Source organism: Chiloscyllium plagiosum, chromosome 31, assembly GCF_004010195.1.
Source record: "Chiloscyllium plagiosum isolate BGI_BamShark_2017 chromosome 31, ASM401019v2, whole genome shotgun sequence".
Lineage (NCBI taxonomy): Eukaryota > Metazoa > Chordata > Chondrichthyes > Orectolobiformes > Hemiscylliidae > Chiloscyllium > Chiloscyllium plagiosum.
In genome coordinates, this window is record NC_057740.1 from 22,189,215 (window position 1) to 22,202,501 (window position 13,287).

General features: G+C 38.8%; 1 protein-coding gene across 18 annotated transcripts in view; it reads left to right on the plus strand.

Moving 5' to 3' along the window:
* The window catches only part of LOC122565310 (protein unc-13 homolog A), a 428,982-nt gene that overhangs the window by 257,728 nt on the left and 157,967 nt on the right, over positions 1-13,287 (plus strand). For all 18 annotated transcript variants that reach the window (XM_043721144.1, XM_043721135.1, XM_043721136.1 and 15 more), the window contains one exon: positions 9,970-10,111. In XM_043721144.1, coding sequence (XP_043577079.1) covers positions 9,970-10,111 — 142 coding nt within the window. The remainder of the gene's footprint in view (positions 1-9,969; positions 10,112-13,287) is intronic.

Below are 13,287 nucleotides of genomic sequence, written 5' to 3' on the forward strand. Positions count from 1 at the left end.
AGCTGGAACTGATAACCGGAAGCGGCAGATTCAAACCACTACAAATGCCGGAGGAAAGATCACAGAAGTGCTTCACAGGAGGCTCCCAAGGACTGAGGATGTCACCTAGACAGGGGATGAAATGTCTGCAACACAAATTCCCAGCTCGGCGAACAGAACCACAACAACGAGCACCCGAGCTACAAATCTTTGCACAAACTTTGGACTACTCAGCATCAACGTGGGCACTAGAAGTAGCAATCCCAGCCTAGACACTGCAAAGTCCTCCATACCAACTTCTTGAGGTTATGCCAAAATTGGAAACCCTAGAGCACATATAATCTCTTGCTACCTGGATTTGACAACATGTAGAATATACCTACAGGATGATATGAAATCAGTTTTCAAGGTCATGACATCACCAGGATTTTGTGTAAAATTTATCAACTTAACTAGAACTTTTTTTAAGTGCATTGAGGCTGTGGGTGCTCCTTACTTTTCTGGGGCTCTTGATTCAACCATCTAATTCTCAGGAAGACAATATAAATAGGATTCTATTAACTGTGAATAGGCATGGTAGATGCTGAGTTCTTTGGCTGTAATATTGCTGCTGAAATAAAATTCTGCTAATAAAACAATAATGGATGAACTTTGTTTTCTTTTAAGAATCATGTATTATTCCGATGAAGGAAAACCTGACAATAAAACTAATTAGTAAATGTGATAGAAAACGGGGTTCTAGAATGTGTTGTGTGCTCATTGATCAAAAAATAAAGTTAGCAGTAAATGTGACAAGACCTAAAATCCTACATTAATTGTTTTGGGGGGAAAATGTACTGAAGAGAAGCTGAGTGCAGCATTAGCAATATGGGAGATGCAAATTATGTACAGTTGGCTAACTGCTGCTTCCAATTTGTGGAAGTTATAGAGTTTATTTAAATGAAGCTTGGAAGATTGTCTGATTGCTGACTGCAATCTGCAGTGCTCACTAGACACACCCCCCCACCCCCCAACCTTGTTGATAGATATCTCTGTTTGGAGAAATGGAGGGGAACTGACTAGCTTTAGGAGATTATCTCCTTACTCTGTGCATATGCTTCTCATTCTTAGCTGCTCTAGGCATAAAATAGAAGATGCAATATTATTTTTCCTAAATTCTGTCTTAAATGGATGACTTTAAAAAAAAGTCACCTATTTCTCCTTCTCTCTCAAGAGGAAGGTTCCTTTCCTCATCCAACTCCACAAGACACCTTTGGATTTTATCCTTTTCAGTCACTGTTTCATACTTTTCTAAACTCAAGCAGACACAAACCTATAGTTATTGTTACGACACGGCAGTGAACCCCTCTTAATTAAACTAAACATCCAGAAAAGCTCACCTTGCCTCGTAATCTGTTAAAATATGAGTGACAGAGAACTCCCAAATTCCACTATTTAACAAAAATAATATCAATTTATTCTTTAACTCTAAAAGTGAGCATTAAACAACAACTATTCACAACTGTACCCCCCCCTTAACTGCTTATTATCTGTCTCCAACTCTGTAACAATATACTGTACCAATAAAACACTTATTAAAATTACCTCCGCTTAATTTCAAAACCATATAGCAGCTGTTGTCATCAGTGTCTTTCTTCTTTTGGCTAAGATCTCCCTGGGTCGTTGTCTGTTTTTTACATGTTTCATATGAAAAGTATCTTTTGATAGAGAGTGTTTCAATCTTTTGGGTCTCTCTCTCTCTCTCTCTCTCTCTCTCTCTCTCTCTCTCTCTCTCTCTCTCTCTCTCTCTCTCTCTCTCATTCTTTCGATGGCAGTTACTCTCTTATGGCAGTTACTCTGTCTGACTTTCAAACTGCCTGCCTTTCTTTTAATAACTCCAACATCAGACCGTCTCATTGGTTCAATGTTGGCAAAACAGTAAATTCAAACTCGATTGGGTTTTAGTATCCTGGGCATAATTTAACCTGGTTAAATTCAAACTGTTGTCAAAACAGCAATCAACTCAGGTATCTATTTCATTGCCAAATGTTATATATTTTCAATTTTCCAGATCAGTCTGGGACTGCTAGTTAGTCATATGATAAGTGCTTGTCAGCTCAGTGCAAAACAGCATTCACTCTCTCTTAAAGGTACAGTACAACAGTATATGCATTCAACTTCATAACACCTCCCCCTTAAGAAAAAATGAACCATCATAATGAAAAGATGGCTTTGTTTTTTTTCTAATTCTTAATCTCATTGCAATGAAATACATGGGACATTAATCTAAGCTCATATTAATTTCTGCACACTATATGTAAAATATGTATATAACATTGGAATCTGTTCAATCTTATCTATACTTTATCCTTTAAATCCACAATGACGTATCTGTTATCACATTTTTACAATCCACAACCTGTACAATTTGTAAATTAAAAGTCCATAACATTAGACTTCAATTAAATAGTCTCATATTCTTGTCTTTAAATCATTCCAAGAATGTAAGAGGATTGTGATCCGTGTACACAACTGTCTCCGACACATTGTTTGTCACATAAACATTAAAATGTTCTAAGGCCAGTGCCAAACACAATAAATCCTTCACGATGGGTGTTTTCTTTGGTGGGTGTTGAGTTTCTTTGAAAAGTAGCCAGTTGGCAGTTCAATTCCATCATCATCTTCCTGTAGGAGTACAGCTCCAACTCTTATATTGCTAGCATTGATTGCAACTTTGAAGGGTTTCAAAAAATTTGGTGTAGCTAAAACTGGTGTGGTTAATACAACTTCTAAATTCTCAAATGCCTCCTGGCATTGCTTTGCCCACAAGAATTTTTTGTTCTTCTTCAGTAAATCCGTTAGCGGTACCGCCACGCTGCTGAGGTTTGGAATGAACCTCCTGTAGAATCCGCTTAGTCCCAAAAATTGAAGCACCTCTTTCTTTGAGGATGATTGTGGAAATCCTTCAATGGCCTTCGTTTTGGCATTCCTTGGGGTCAACCTTCCATGACCGATGTTATGTCCCAAGAATATCAACTCTGCCTTCGAATTCTGTTTACTTGAAGTTGATTACCAGTTTTGCATCTCGCAGTCATTCAAAGAGCTCTGCCAACTGTACAATGTGATCTTTTCATGACTTGTTAAAGATCACTACATCATCCAGATAAACTGCACAGTTTGTTAACCCACAATTCTGTTTGTGAATCTTTGGAATGTGGCTAGTGTGTTCTTCATTCCAAAAGGCATTACTTTGAATTAATGTAGCCCATTTGGGGTTACAAACATGGACACTTTTTCGCTTTCTCTGATAAAGGTACCTGCCAATAAGCACACAGTAAGTCCACAGTGATATAACTGGCTCGTCCAACTTGCTCTATACAGTCCTCAAATCTTGGTATTGGGTATGAGTCCGATTGTTGTTACAGCGTTGACCTTCTGATAGTCCACACAAAATTGTTGAGTACCATCAGATTTGGGAACTGACATGATAGACGAATTCCACTCATTCTGACTTGGTTCGATGATATCTTCTTTGGGCATTGCATCCACTTCCTTCTGGACCTGTGTGGCTTTGAAAAGATTAAGTCTGTTTCAACAGATTCACATGACAAACCCAGTACGGTTCTTTTCTATCTGGCATCTTTACCAGATAGTTTACATAGATTGAATCCCTACACTGACCCTCTGAAGAGTATCCCACCCAGACACATATTACTCTACATTTACCCTGACTAATGCACCTAACCTACACATCCCTTAATACAATGGGCAATTTAGCATGGCCAATTCACCTAACCTGCACATCTTTGGATTGTGGGAGGAAACCGGAGTACCCAGAGGAAACCTACACAACCATGGGGAGAATGTGCAGACTCCACACAGTTGCCCGAGGTTGGAATCAAACCTAGGTTCCTGGCGCTGTGAGGCAGCAGTGCTAACCACTGAGACACCGTGCTGCCCCAACTTAACTTTTTCTCAATTTGAAAGGTACCACTAAACCTGGTTTTGAAGGGATCTCTGACCACTGGTAACAATACATAATACCCTTGGAAAAACATCTGGATTTCATTCAGAGTTTTTATCTGCCACTGCTTCATTAAATGCTGTGCCCTCTTCCAATGCTGTTTAGCTAACTCACCTAGCAGATTTAATCTCTCCCACACCTCGGATACATAATCCAAGTATGCGATCTCTGACGTCAATCCTGTCAATTTCTCCTTAATTAATTTCAAAGGCCCTCTCACTTCATGTCTGAACATTAACTCAAAGGGAGTAAACTGAATAGATTCTTTTGGGGCATCACTAATAGCAAACAATACAAATGGGATACCTTAATCCCAATCATTCAGGTAATCCTGACGGTGCACTCTTAACATGGTCTTCAAGGTCTGATGCCACCTTTCCAAAGCTCCCTGAGATTCAGGATGGTATGTACTTGGTTTAAAATGCTGTATTTCCAAGCCACCCATGACTTCCTTAAACAGCCTCGCAGTAAAATTAGACCCTTGGTCTGACTGAATCCCTCTGGGTAGCCCATACCACATGAAGAAAGCTACTAGCTCCTCTATTATCCTTTTTGTCCTAAGACTCCATAATGGAATTGCCTCTGGAAATCTGGTAGACACATGGTTAGCAAGTACTGGTTCCCACTTTTAGGGAGAAGACCTACACAATCATAACCTGTATGCAAGGTTCTTCAAATGCAGGATTGGCAACAAAGGTGCTAGTTTTATTACTGCCCATGGCTTACTTGCCATTTGGCAGGTATGGCAAAAGTTAACCATATCCTTGTGCATTCTAGGCCAATAAAAATGCTTTTGTACCTTAGCCCGACTCATACTCACACCTCGGTGACCTCCTACTGATGGTTCATGTGCTACCTGTAACACTTCTTGTCTGTACGCTACTGGCAACACAATCTGGTGCACTTCTGCCCATTTCTTCTTTGCACTAACCTGCCGTGGTCTCCATTTTCATCTTAGGATTCTATCTTTAAGGTAATAACTCTCAGGAATACGATCTGATTCCTTTTTCTGAGTATGCATCTATATATATCTTTTATTAAATCGTCTTTCTGTTGTAAGTTCATTGGCCTTTCAGGACTAATCACTTGTGTCTGACCCTCTGCCTGTTCAGGTTTTTCCTGCACAATTACATCAAATAGGGTGTCCGCTAACTGAACCTCAACTCCTTCGTCCTTCTCTTTAGTTTTTGCTTTGTGCTGTGACGTATGATAGTGGGATTTTATTACTACACAGTCTAGAAAAATTTCAGAGTATTTTTCTTTTAACTCCTCAGTTCCCTAGTCTTCCTTTGGCTTCTCCACAACAAGTGGTGTCACTCTTACCTTGGATCGTGCTAAATTGTTTCCAAACTGCATTCCTGGAACTGACACTCTGTCAAAGACTCCCACTGTAACTTCCCCAGTCTTAAGTTGGCACTTCAACCTGATCTTACGTAAGGGAAAGCTAAATTTCTGTCTATTTATTCCCCAAATTACCAGTGTCTCAGGTAACAGGTCAGGAAGAGTGCAAATACGTTCATCTCTTACTATTAGAGACTGATTAGATCCCAAATCGCTCAAAAATTTAACTTCTTTCCCTTCTCCCCCAGTTCTTTCTGAGTAAATTCTATCCACAGAGGCAAAGTCTTTATATAGATCAGGCACTAACTCAATACACAGCCCCTTCCTAGGCTGTGTACTCTGCTGCAGCTCCTCGACTTTCTTGTGGGGTTTCCTTTACCACTTTCACTAATACCACTGGCTTAGCCCCTTTTACCACATCTTTTCCCATAGCATCTTTCTTTAACAACCAGCACTGTGACTTTCCATGTCCCACTTTAGTACAGGCCTTCCACCTCCTTTTCACCCTCTTGGGCATCTCTTTTAACCTGTGGTAAACAATTACAAGTGTGCTATACGCTTTGTTTTGTAGTGTAGGATCTCCCCTTCTCACAATTTCAATCCCTCACAGGATGAAATTCTTGCCGGAAGCTAAATTTTGCCATATGCATCTCTGTCATCTCTGCTGCTCTCCTCACTTCTTGAACTTCCTGTTCTTCCACATGAATTCTTATCGTCTCAGGAAGTGAGTTTTTAAACTCCTCCACCAGAATTCCTCTACCAGACCCAAGTTTGAATGTATTATTTATTGGCAAAAATAATACATTCAAACTTGATTGGGTTTTAGTGTCCTGGGGCATAGTTTAAACTGGTTAAATTCAAATTGTTGTCAAAATGACAACCAACGCGGGTATCTATTTCACAACCAAATGTTACATACTTTCAATTTTCCAATTCAGTCTGGGACTGCTAGTTAGTTATATGATAGATGCTTGTAGGCTCTTAGTGCAAAACAGCGCTCCCTCTCTCTTAAATACGCCTTCAACTTCACACCACTGTCCCACCTTTCTTATGAGACAATGCATCTCGAGCATGAATTAGATAAAACTTCACTGTACTGCTTCCAATGCATTTACATTTTTCCTTAGAAAAGGAAGACCAAAACTGCATACACGACTGAAATTTGGGCTCATAAATGTCCTGCATAGCTGAAGCATAGCCTCCCCTCTTGTGTGTTCGATTTGCCTCACAATAAACAATAGCATTCTATTAGCTTTCCTAATTACTTGCTGTACCTGCATACTAACCTTTTGTGATTTATGTTTTCCCCTCCTGAAACATTTGATGTCAACAGCTTGGCCTCCATCACATAAACACTAAGCCAAAGTCCTCAAACAGCACTCACTTTCCCTGGATCACATGAGTGTCTAGGAGCTCCCACATCCTGTAGTCACAACACATCACTGATGCACCTTTAGTGCATCTTAATTCATTTATTTTTATTAATCAATTCATAATCAATAAAACCTACTCCAAATATTTTAACTACTTGTCACCTTTACTGATCCTAATGCAACCTTAAAACTGCCAATACGTTTCCTAGGATTTAATCATTAATCACTTAGCAATTCCCTATGTAGTCGCTATTTATTTTTATCTAAAGGCAGTTTGGATGTGTGGGAGGTGAGAAGAAGAATGGAGATAATTTCACAGAGCTGAACTGCTACCAGCCTGTCCTCCCTCATGCAGTTTTTTTTAACTCCTGCTCTCCACAAGGTAAACTCTCAGGTTTACAATCCATTTCAACAGCACTCCATTCTCACTGCTCTCTAGTTTGCCTTATTTATGTTGTTGAGATTATTTATTCATTCACAGGACTTGGTTGTTTCTGACTGGGGCAATATTTAGTATTCATTTCTAATTGTTCTGGAGAAAATAGTGGCAAAGCTGTCTTCTACATGGCTGCAGTCCATGAGAGATAGGTACACCACAGTGATGTTAGGAAGGACGTTCCAGCATTTGGCCCAGTGACAATAAGAAAAGCCAATATGTTCCAATTTGAATGGAGTGTGGCTTGAGGTAGTGGGGCTCCCATGCATTTTCTGCCAAAGACCTTCTAGGTGGCAGAGATCTCTGGGTGAAGGTGCTATAGACTTTTTTGTGTATCTTGCAAGCAGTACACACTGCTGCCAATATGTGGTGTGGAATGTGGAAGAATTGAATGTGTAAGTGGTGAATAATATACCAATCAAGTAGGCTGTTTTCTCCTGGATGATGTAGTTTCTTGAGCGTTGAAGCTGCATTTATCCAGTATTCAACTCCACTTCTGATTTGGGCCTGTTCGATAGTGTGAAGGCTTTAGGTAGTTGAAAGGGAGTTACTTCCCACAGAATTCCTAGCCTCTGGTCTGCTCTTATTTCTTGTAAATGACTGGTTCAATTCAGTTTCTGCGATCTGTTTATGGCCCTATCCTGTGCCTTGATGTTGTGACTTGATGGCATCTTCCAGAGACTTGATGGAAAATTTCAGAGGTATGTTAATAACACCTGTTTCTAATCTACCACTATTTCTTGTCAATCCACTCACTGTCCCTGAGTTGTTTGTGTCCTTGTTTAATATTCAATCCACAATCAGTCATAATTAGCCCTAGCTAAAAACTTGGAAAACCAAATCTATTGGATGTATTTTACATTTTCCCCGATATTGGATTTGAAGGCGGGGGCATTTAAATTCTTAGAGGTGGCTTTCTTTTCCACTCATGACCTGTCTGAAATTTTACAGAAGCAGAGTCAGGTGGCCTGTGAGGCGGCAATGTTGGAAGCCCAGGAGCTTTCGTAGGTTGATGTTAGGCATGGCAAAAGTGAGGGCTGCAGATGCTGAAAATTAGAGCTGAGAATGTGGTGCTGGAAAAGCACAGCAGGTCAGGCAGCATCAGAGGAGCAGGAGATTTGATGTTTCGGGCAAATTTTTATGGTGAAGAGTTTATGCCCGAAGCGTCAACTCTCCTGCTCCTCAGATCCTGAGTTTTTCCAGTGCCACCCTTTTTGACTCACTTACACTGCACACAAGAGATCTCTCAAATTTTTGGACATTCTTTCTAATCAACCTGATCAGAGATGTTATTATGCACTTTTGGAGCAGTGGGACTTCAACTCGGAATCTTCTGGCCAGGAAGAAGAGTAACTCCACTGCACCAAAAGAATCCTGTACTAGAGACATAAATTAATCACACCTTGCATTATGATCTGTGCCAGAATAACAACCCCATCTATTTGACTTTGGTTGTGATAAATTGAGAATTTTAACCAGTAATACCTATTTTGTAACATGTGTTCTTTATTGTGTTGTTTGGATTAGGGAATTTCCTAATGTTTTAAATTTTATATAGTCAATATTGGAAATATATCTTTCATTTGATATAGCTCTTAATAAGTGATGAAAAATGTAGTTCTGCAAATACATTAATTATTCAGACTTAAAATACATATAAGTAAAACCATACATGAAAGGTTCAGAGCTGTGATAAGAAAGATGAAGCTCACATTTTGTTAAAATAATTATTGTAGGATTTAAATCTTATTGTTGCAACTTCTGGGAGCCATGCTGAGGTATATAAACAATCATTCACCACATTCACCATCATTCCTTGTTAAGAATCAGTTGCTGCATTGTTTGCAATCAGCATTAACTCTTATAATAAGAGTTTGAGTTGTCACATGATATTCTGAATAAAGTTATCAATGTGTCTGATTAATCAATAATTGTCTAAATTAATATTTCAGCAGTATTGTCACTCATTTGTCACTTAGGATGTGGTGGAAAATTCTGAATCAGCCGCTGTTAGGTTTTCATTCAGAATACTAATGAAGAAAATAATGTGACATTTTATTCCCATTGTTTATCTTGGAGCTCTATAGAAACTTTGAGTGGTCGATGATGGAATGTTCGCATGTTAGTGTTGGCAAGCAAGAAATCCAGTTAATAAGTAATTAACTGAGCTGAAAAACTTAAAGTTTTTCAAAACTTTAATTGTCAGAATCTGCAATCATTTTACAGCTACTGCTAGCTGATTGGGGACATCTGCTCTTCATCAAATTCTTGTGAAAAATTCAGAGACACTTTTATTTGGGGAAATGAGATCTTACACTTTAGCATCTTGCTCAATGGTATGGAAAATCTGTTATGGACACTCCATACTCAGTATCATGAAAGGAGCTGTTGTGTTTCCTCGAAATGCCTAAACATGGCCTGAAAATCAAATAGACTTCATGCCTTTTGGTCTTTCAGAAGAGCTGTTGTATTTGTTGTAATCTGGATTAGATGAACAGAATGTCTTGCATAGTAGCAGTCTGGCTTCAGTTTCATTACTCCTGCACATTTTAACAAGGTAGAAAGCTAAGATTTTGGTGAACATTGTTTGTTGAAATTCTATAAAATTAATCTTTCTCACTTTTGTAGGTGGTAGTCAACTGCTTGTGAATTTTCAAATTCTAATTGTTTTCCAGTAGATTTATCTCAATTTCCCATGGTACATTTGAAAAAGCTTTTATGAATTGATGCAAAATTGCTGCAAAAGAATTATTACTGAAACTAACAGAAAAAACTGTGAAAGTAAGATATTCCCTTGAATACTGACTTTGATCAATATCAATCTTTGATATCTTTAGTGGTGTGTGCTCAAGGTTTGCAAGCCAAAGATAAAACAGGTTCCAGTGATCCTTACGTCACGGTTCAAGTTGGGAAGACTAAAAAACGTACCAAAACCATCTATGGAAATCTTAACCCGATCTGGGAAGAAAACTTCAACTTGTAAGTCATTTTGTATTTCAGATATGCATTTTACTTTCTTATTTGATACAATTTATGTACATTTACATTCAAAGTTGTTTCATCCTCCAGCTGTAGCTTGTGCACTGCCCTCATCATAGTTACCAACAATCTTCTGCATAACTGTGATTGTAGTATGTTGTTCACTATTTTTCCTCAATTCAGTATTCAATGCAATTGATTACATGATTTATCTCCAGAATCTCTTACTTTTATGGCACCTCTCCTTTCCTTACATGATTCCAATCCTGCTAATTTTATGAGGCCAATAATTCTGGTATGATTTGTGCTTTGACTCCTGTCATTTATTTTTGTTTCTCCTTAGAGATTATTCATATATTTGTACTGTATGGTCTTTCTCCCCCAAAACCTATCCAATTTCACGACTTTGACTGCTGTGTCTGGTTTCCTGAAGTTGTAGACCAACCCAAAGATTTTGCAATCTATTGTTAGCAAAATCAAATCCTTGCTGTTTGGTTGCTTTCAGACCCTAATTCTCAGTTCACTCTCGGAAGTTTTAGAGCCAATTTGCATATCCTCCTGTTGGTCCTGGAACTTCAAGTCACATGTGCAGCATATTGCCAAAACACTTCTGAAATATTTTCCATCTCCATCATCATCACTAAAGCTCTTATTTTCAAGTTTTTGTCACCTTCAGCATCTATTTTCCATTGACTTCCTTGCGAGTTGGACCCAAGAGTCTGTTTCCGTGCTGCACATCTCTATGATGTATGACTCTCTCTCTAATTCTGTTACATGACTATCATTCCATAAGGAAATTTAAAATGATCCCTATGATGATGCCATTATTTATTGTCTCATCCTCTAGATGTCATCGTTAAAAGTTTGTTATCACTAAATGCTTCAATGACTTTGATCTCCCTATAACTACAACCTGCTAGAGCACTATATTCCAACTTTCATCTTTGACTCTCCCAAATCCACTAGGAGAAAGTGAGGGCTGCAAATACTGGAGATCAGAGTCAAGAGAATGGTGCTAAAAAGCACAGCAGGTCAAGCAGCACCTGAGCAACAGAAGAATCAACATTTCAGACATCAGGATTCCTGATGAAGGGCTTATGCCCGAAACGTCAATTCTCCTGCTCCTCAGATGCTGCCTGACCTGCTGTGCTTTTCTACCACCACACTCTTGACTCTCCCAAATCCAGTTTACCTTGTTTCATCCTTTTCCAGTTCCAAAGTCATCTACCTTTCAATTCTACTTTTTTGTTATCTAATCTAATTATTTTCTACCCCTGCATTGGTGTAAGCCTAAACTGTGAAGTCCCTTGGAGAATTATGCTCCAGTAAAGGTCCTTTATGAATGCATGTTGGTGATCACAGCAACATTTAAAAAGAGTAGTAAAACTATAAGAAACAGGAGCAGCAGTAGACTGTTCAGCTCCTTGAACCTGCCCCATCATTCAAATAGAATCATGGCTGATCCAACACTCCTCATGTCCACTTTCCTGCTTTTTTTCCTGTAAACCTTGATTTTTATACTAATCAAGAAACTATCCATCTCAACCTTAAATATAGACAAGGCTTCTGCTATCTCAGCTCTCTGAGGCAAGCAATTCCAAAGATTCAAACCTCTCAGAAGAAATTCCTTTTACTCTCAATCTTAAATTGGCACCCCTTTATTTTGATACTATGTCCTCTGGTCCTAAATTCTTCCATGAGGGGAAGCATCCTCACATACCCTGTCAAACCTCTTAAAAATAATTTGTTTCAATGTGATCACCTCTCACTCTTCTAAACTCCAATGAGAAGAGCCCCAACCTGTTTAATCTTTGCTCATAATATAATCCTTCCATACTGGGGATCATCCTAGTGAACTTGCTTTGAACTGTTTCCAATGATATAAAATACCTTTCCTTAAATAAGGGGACCAAAACTGCTTATAGTACTGCAGATGTGGTCTCACCAGCATCTTGTTCAGGTGCAGCAATGCTTCCCTAATGTAATATTCTAACCCCCTTGAAATAAGGGCCAATATTCCATTAATTTTCTGATATCCTGCTGCACTAGTGTGCTAGCTTCCTGCGTTTCATGCACAAAGCCCTTTTGTGTTGCAGTTTTCTGCAGTTTTTCTCTATTTAAATAATGTTCCTGATCTCCCTTCCAAAATGAACAACATTTTGTTACATCATACTCCATTTGTCAACCTTTTGCTCACTTACTTATCCCATCAATATCTCTGTAAAGTGATTGTATCCCTATTTTTGCGTCATCTGCAAATTTTTCTACTGTACATTTGCTTCCTTCCTCCATGTTGCAAATATAAATTATAAACCATTGGCGTACTGGCATTGATTCATGTGGAACCCTGTTGATTACAGGTTGCCAACCTGGAAAATAACCCCTTATCCCCACTTGCTGTTTCTTTCCCATTAGCCAATTCTCCGTCTATATCAATACTCTATCTCTGACACCAGGAGCTCTTTGCTTTTAACTTAGTTTTTTGTGATGTACCTTGTTGAATGCCTTCTGAAATTCCAAATACAGCACATCTACTGACTATCTTTTATCCACTCTGGCTTAAACCTCCTTGAAAAGCCCTAATAAATTAGTCAGATACAATTTCCTCTTTCAAAGGTAAAGCTGACTCAGCTTGATTAGATTATGATTTTCCATATATGCTGCTATAACTTCCATAGTAATTGATTCCAACATTTTCCAATGATAGATGTTAGGCTAACAGGCCTATAATTACCTGCTTTTAGTCTCCCACCACTTTTGAATAGGGGTGTCACAGTTTCCCAATTCTGCCATACATTTCCAGAATCCAAGTATTTTTGAAAAATTAGAACTAGAATAAATACCAAAGAACAATATAGCACAGGAACAGGCCCGTCAGCTTTCTATGCCCATGCCGCTACATTTGTCCTTCCATGCTAAAACTGTCTTCACTTACAGGATTTGTATCCTTCTATTCCCTTTCTTTTTATGTCTTTGTTCAGGCATTTCTTGAATGCTGCTATTGTGTCAGCTTCCACCACCATCTCTGGCAACACATTCCAACTCACTACCCTTTGTGTGAAAAGCTTGCCTCGCACATCTTTTTTAAACTTGCTCCCTTGCACCTTGACCCTGTGTCCTCTAGTAATTGACCCCTCAACCCGAGGAAAAGGCTTCCTACTTTCCACTCTATCTGT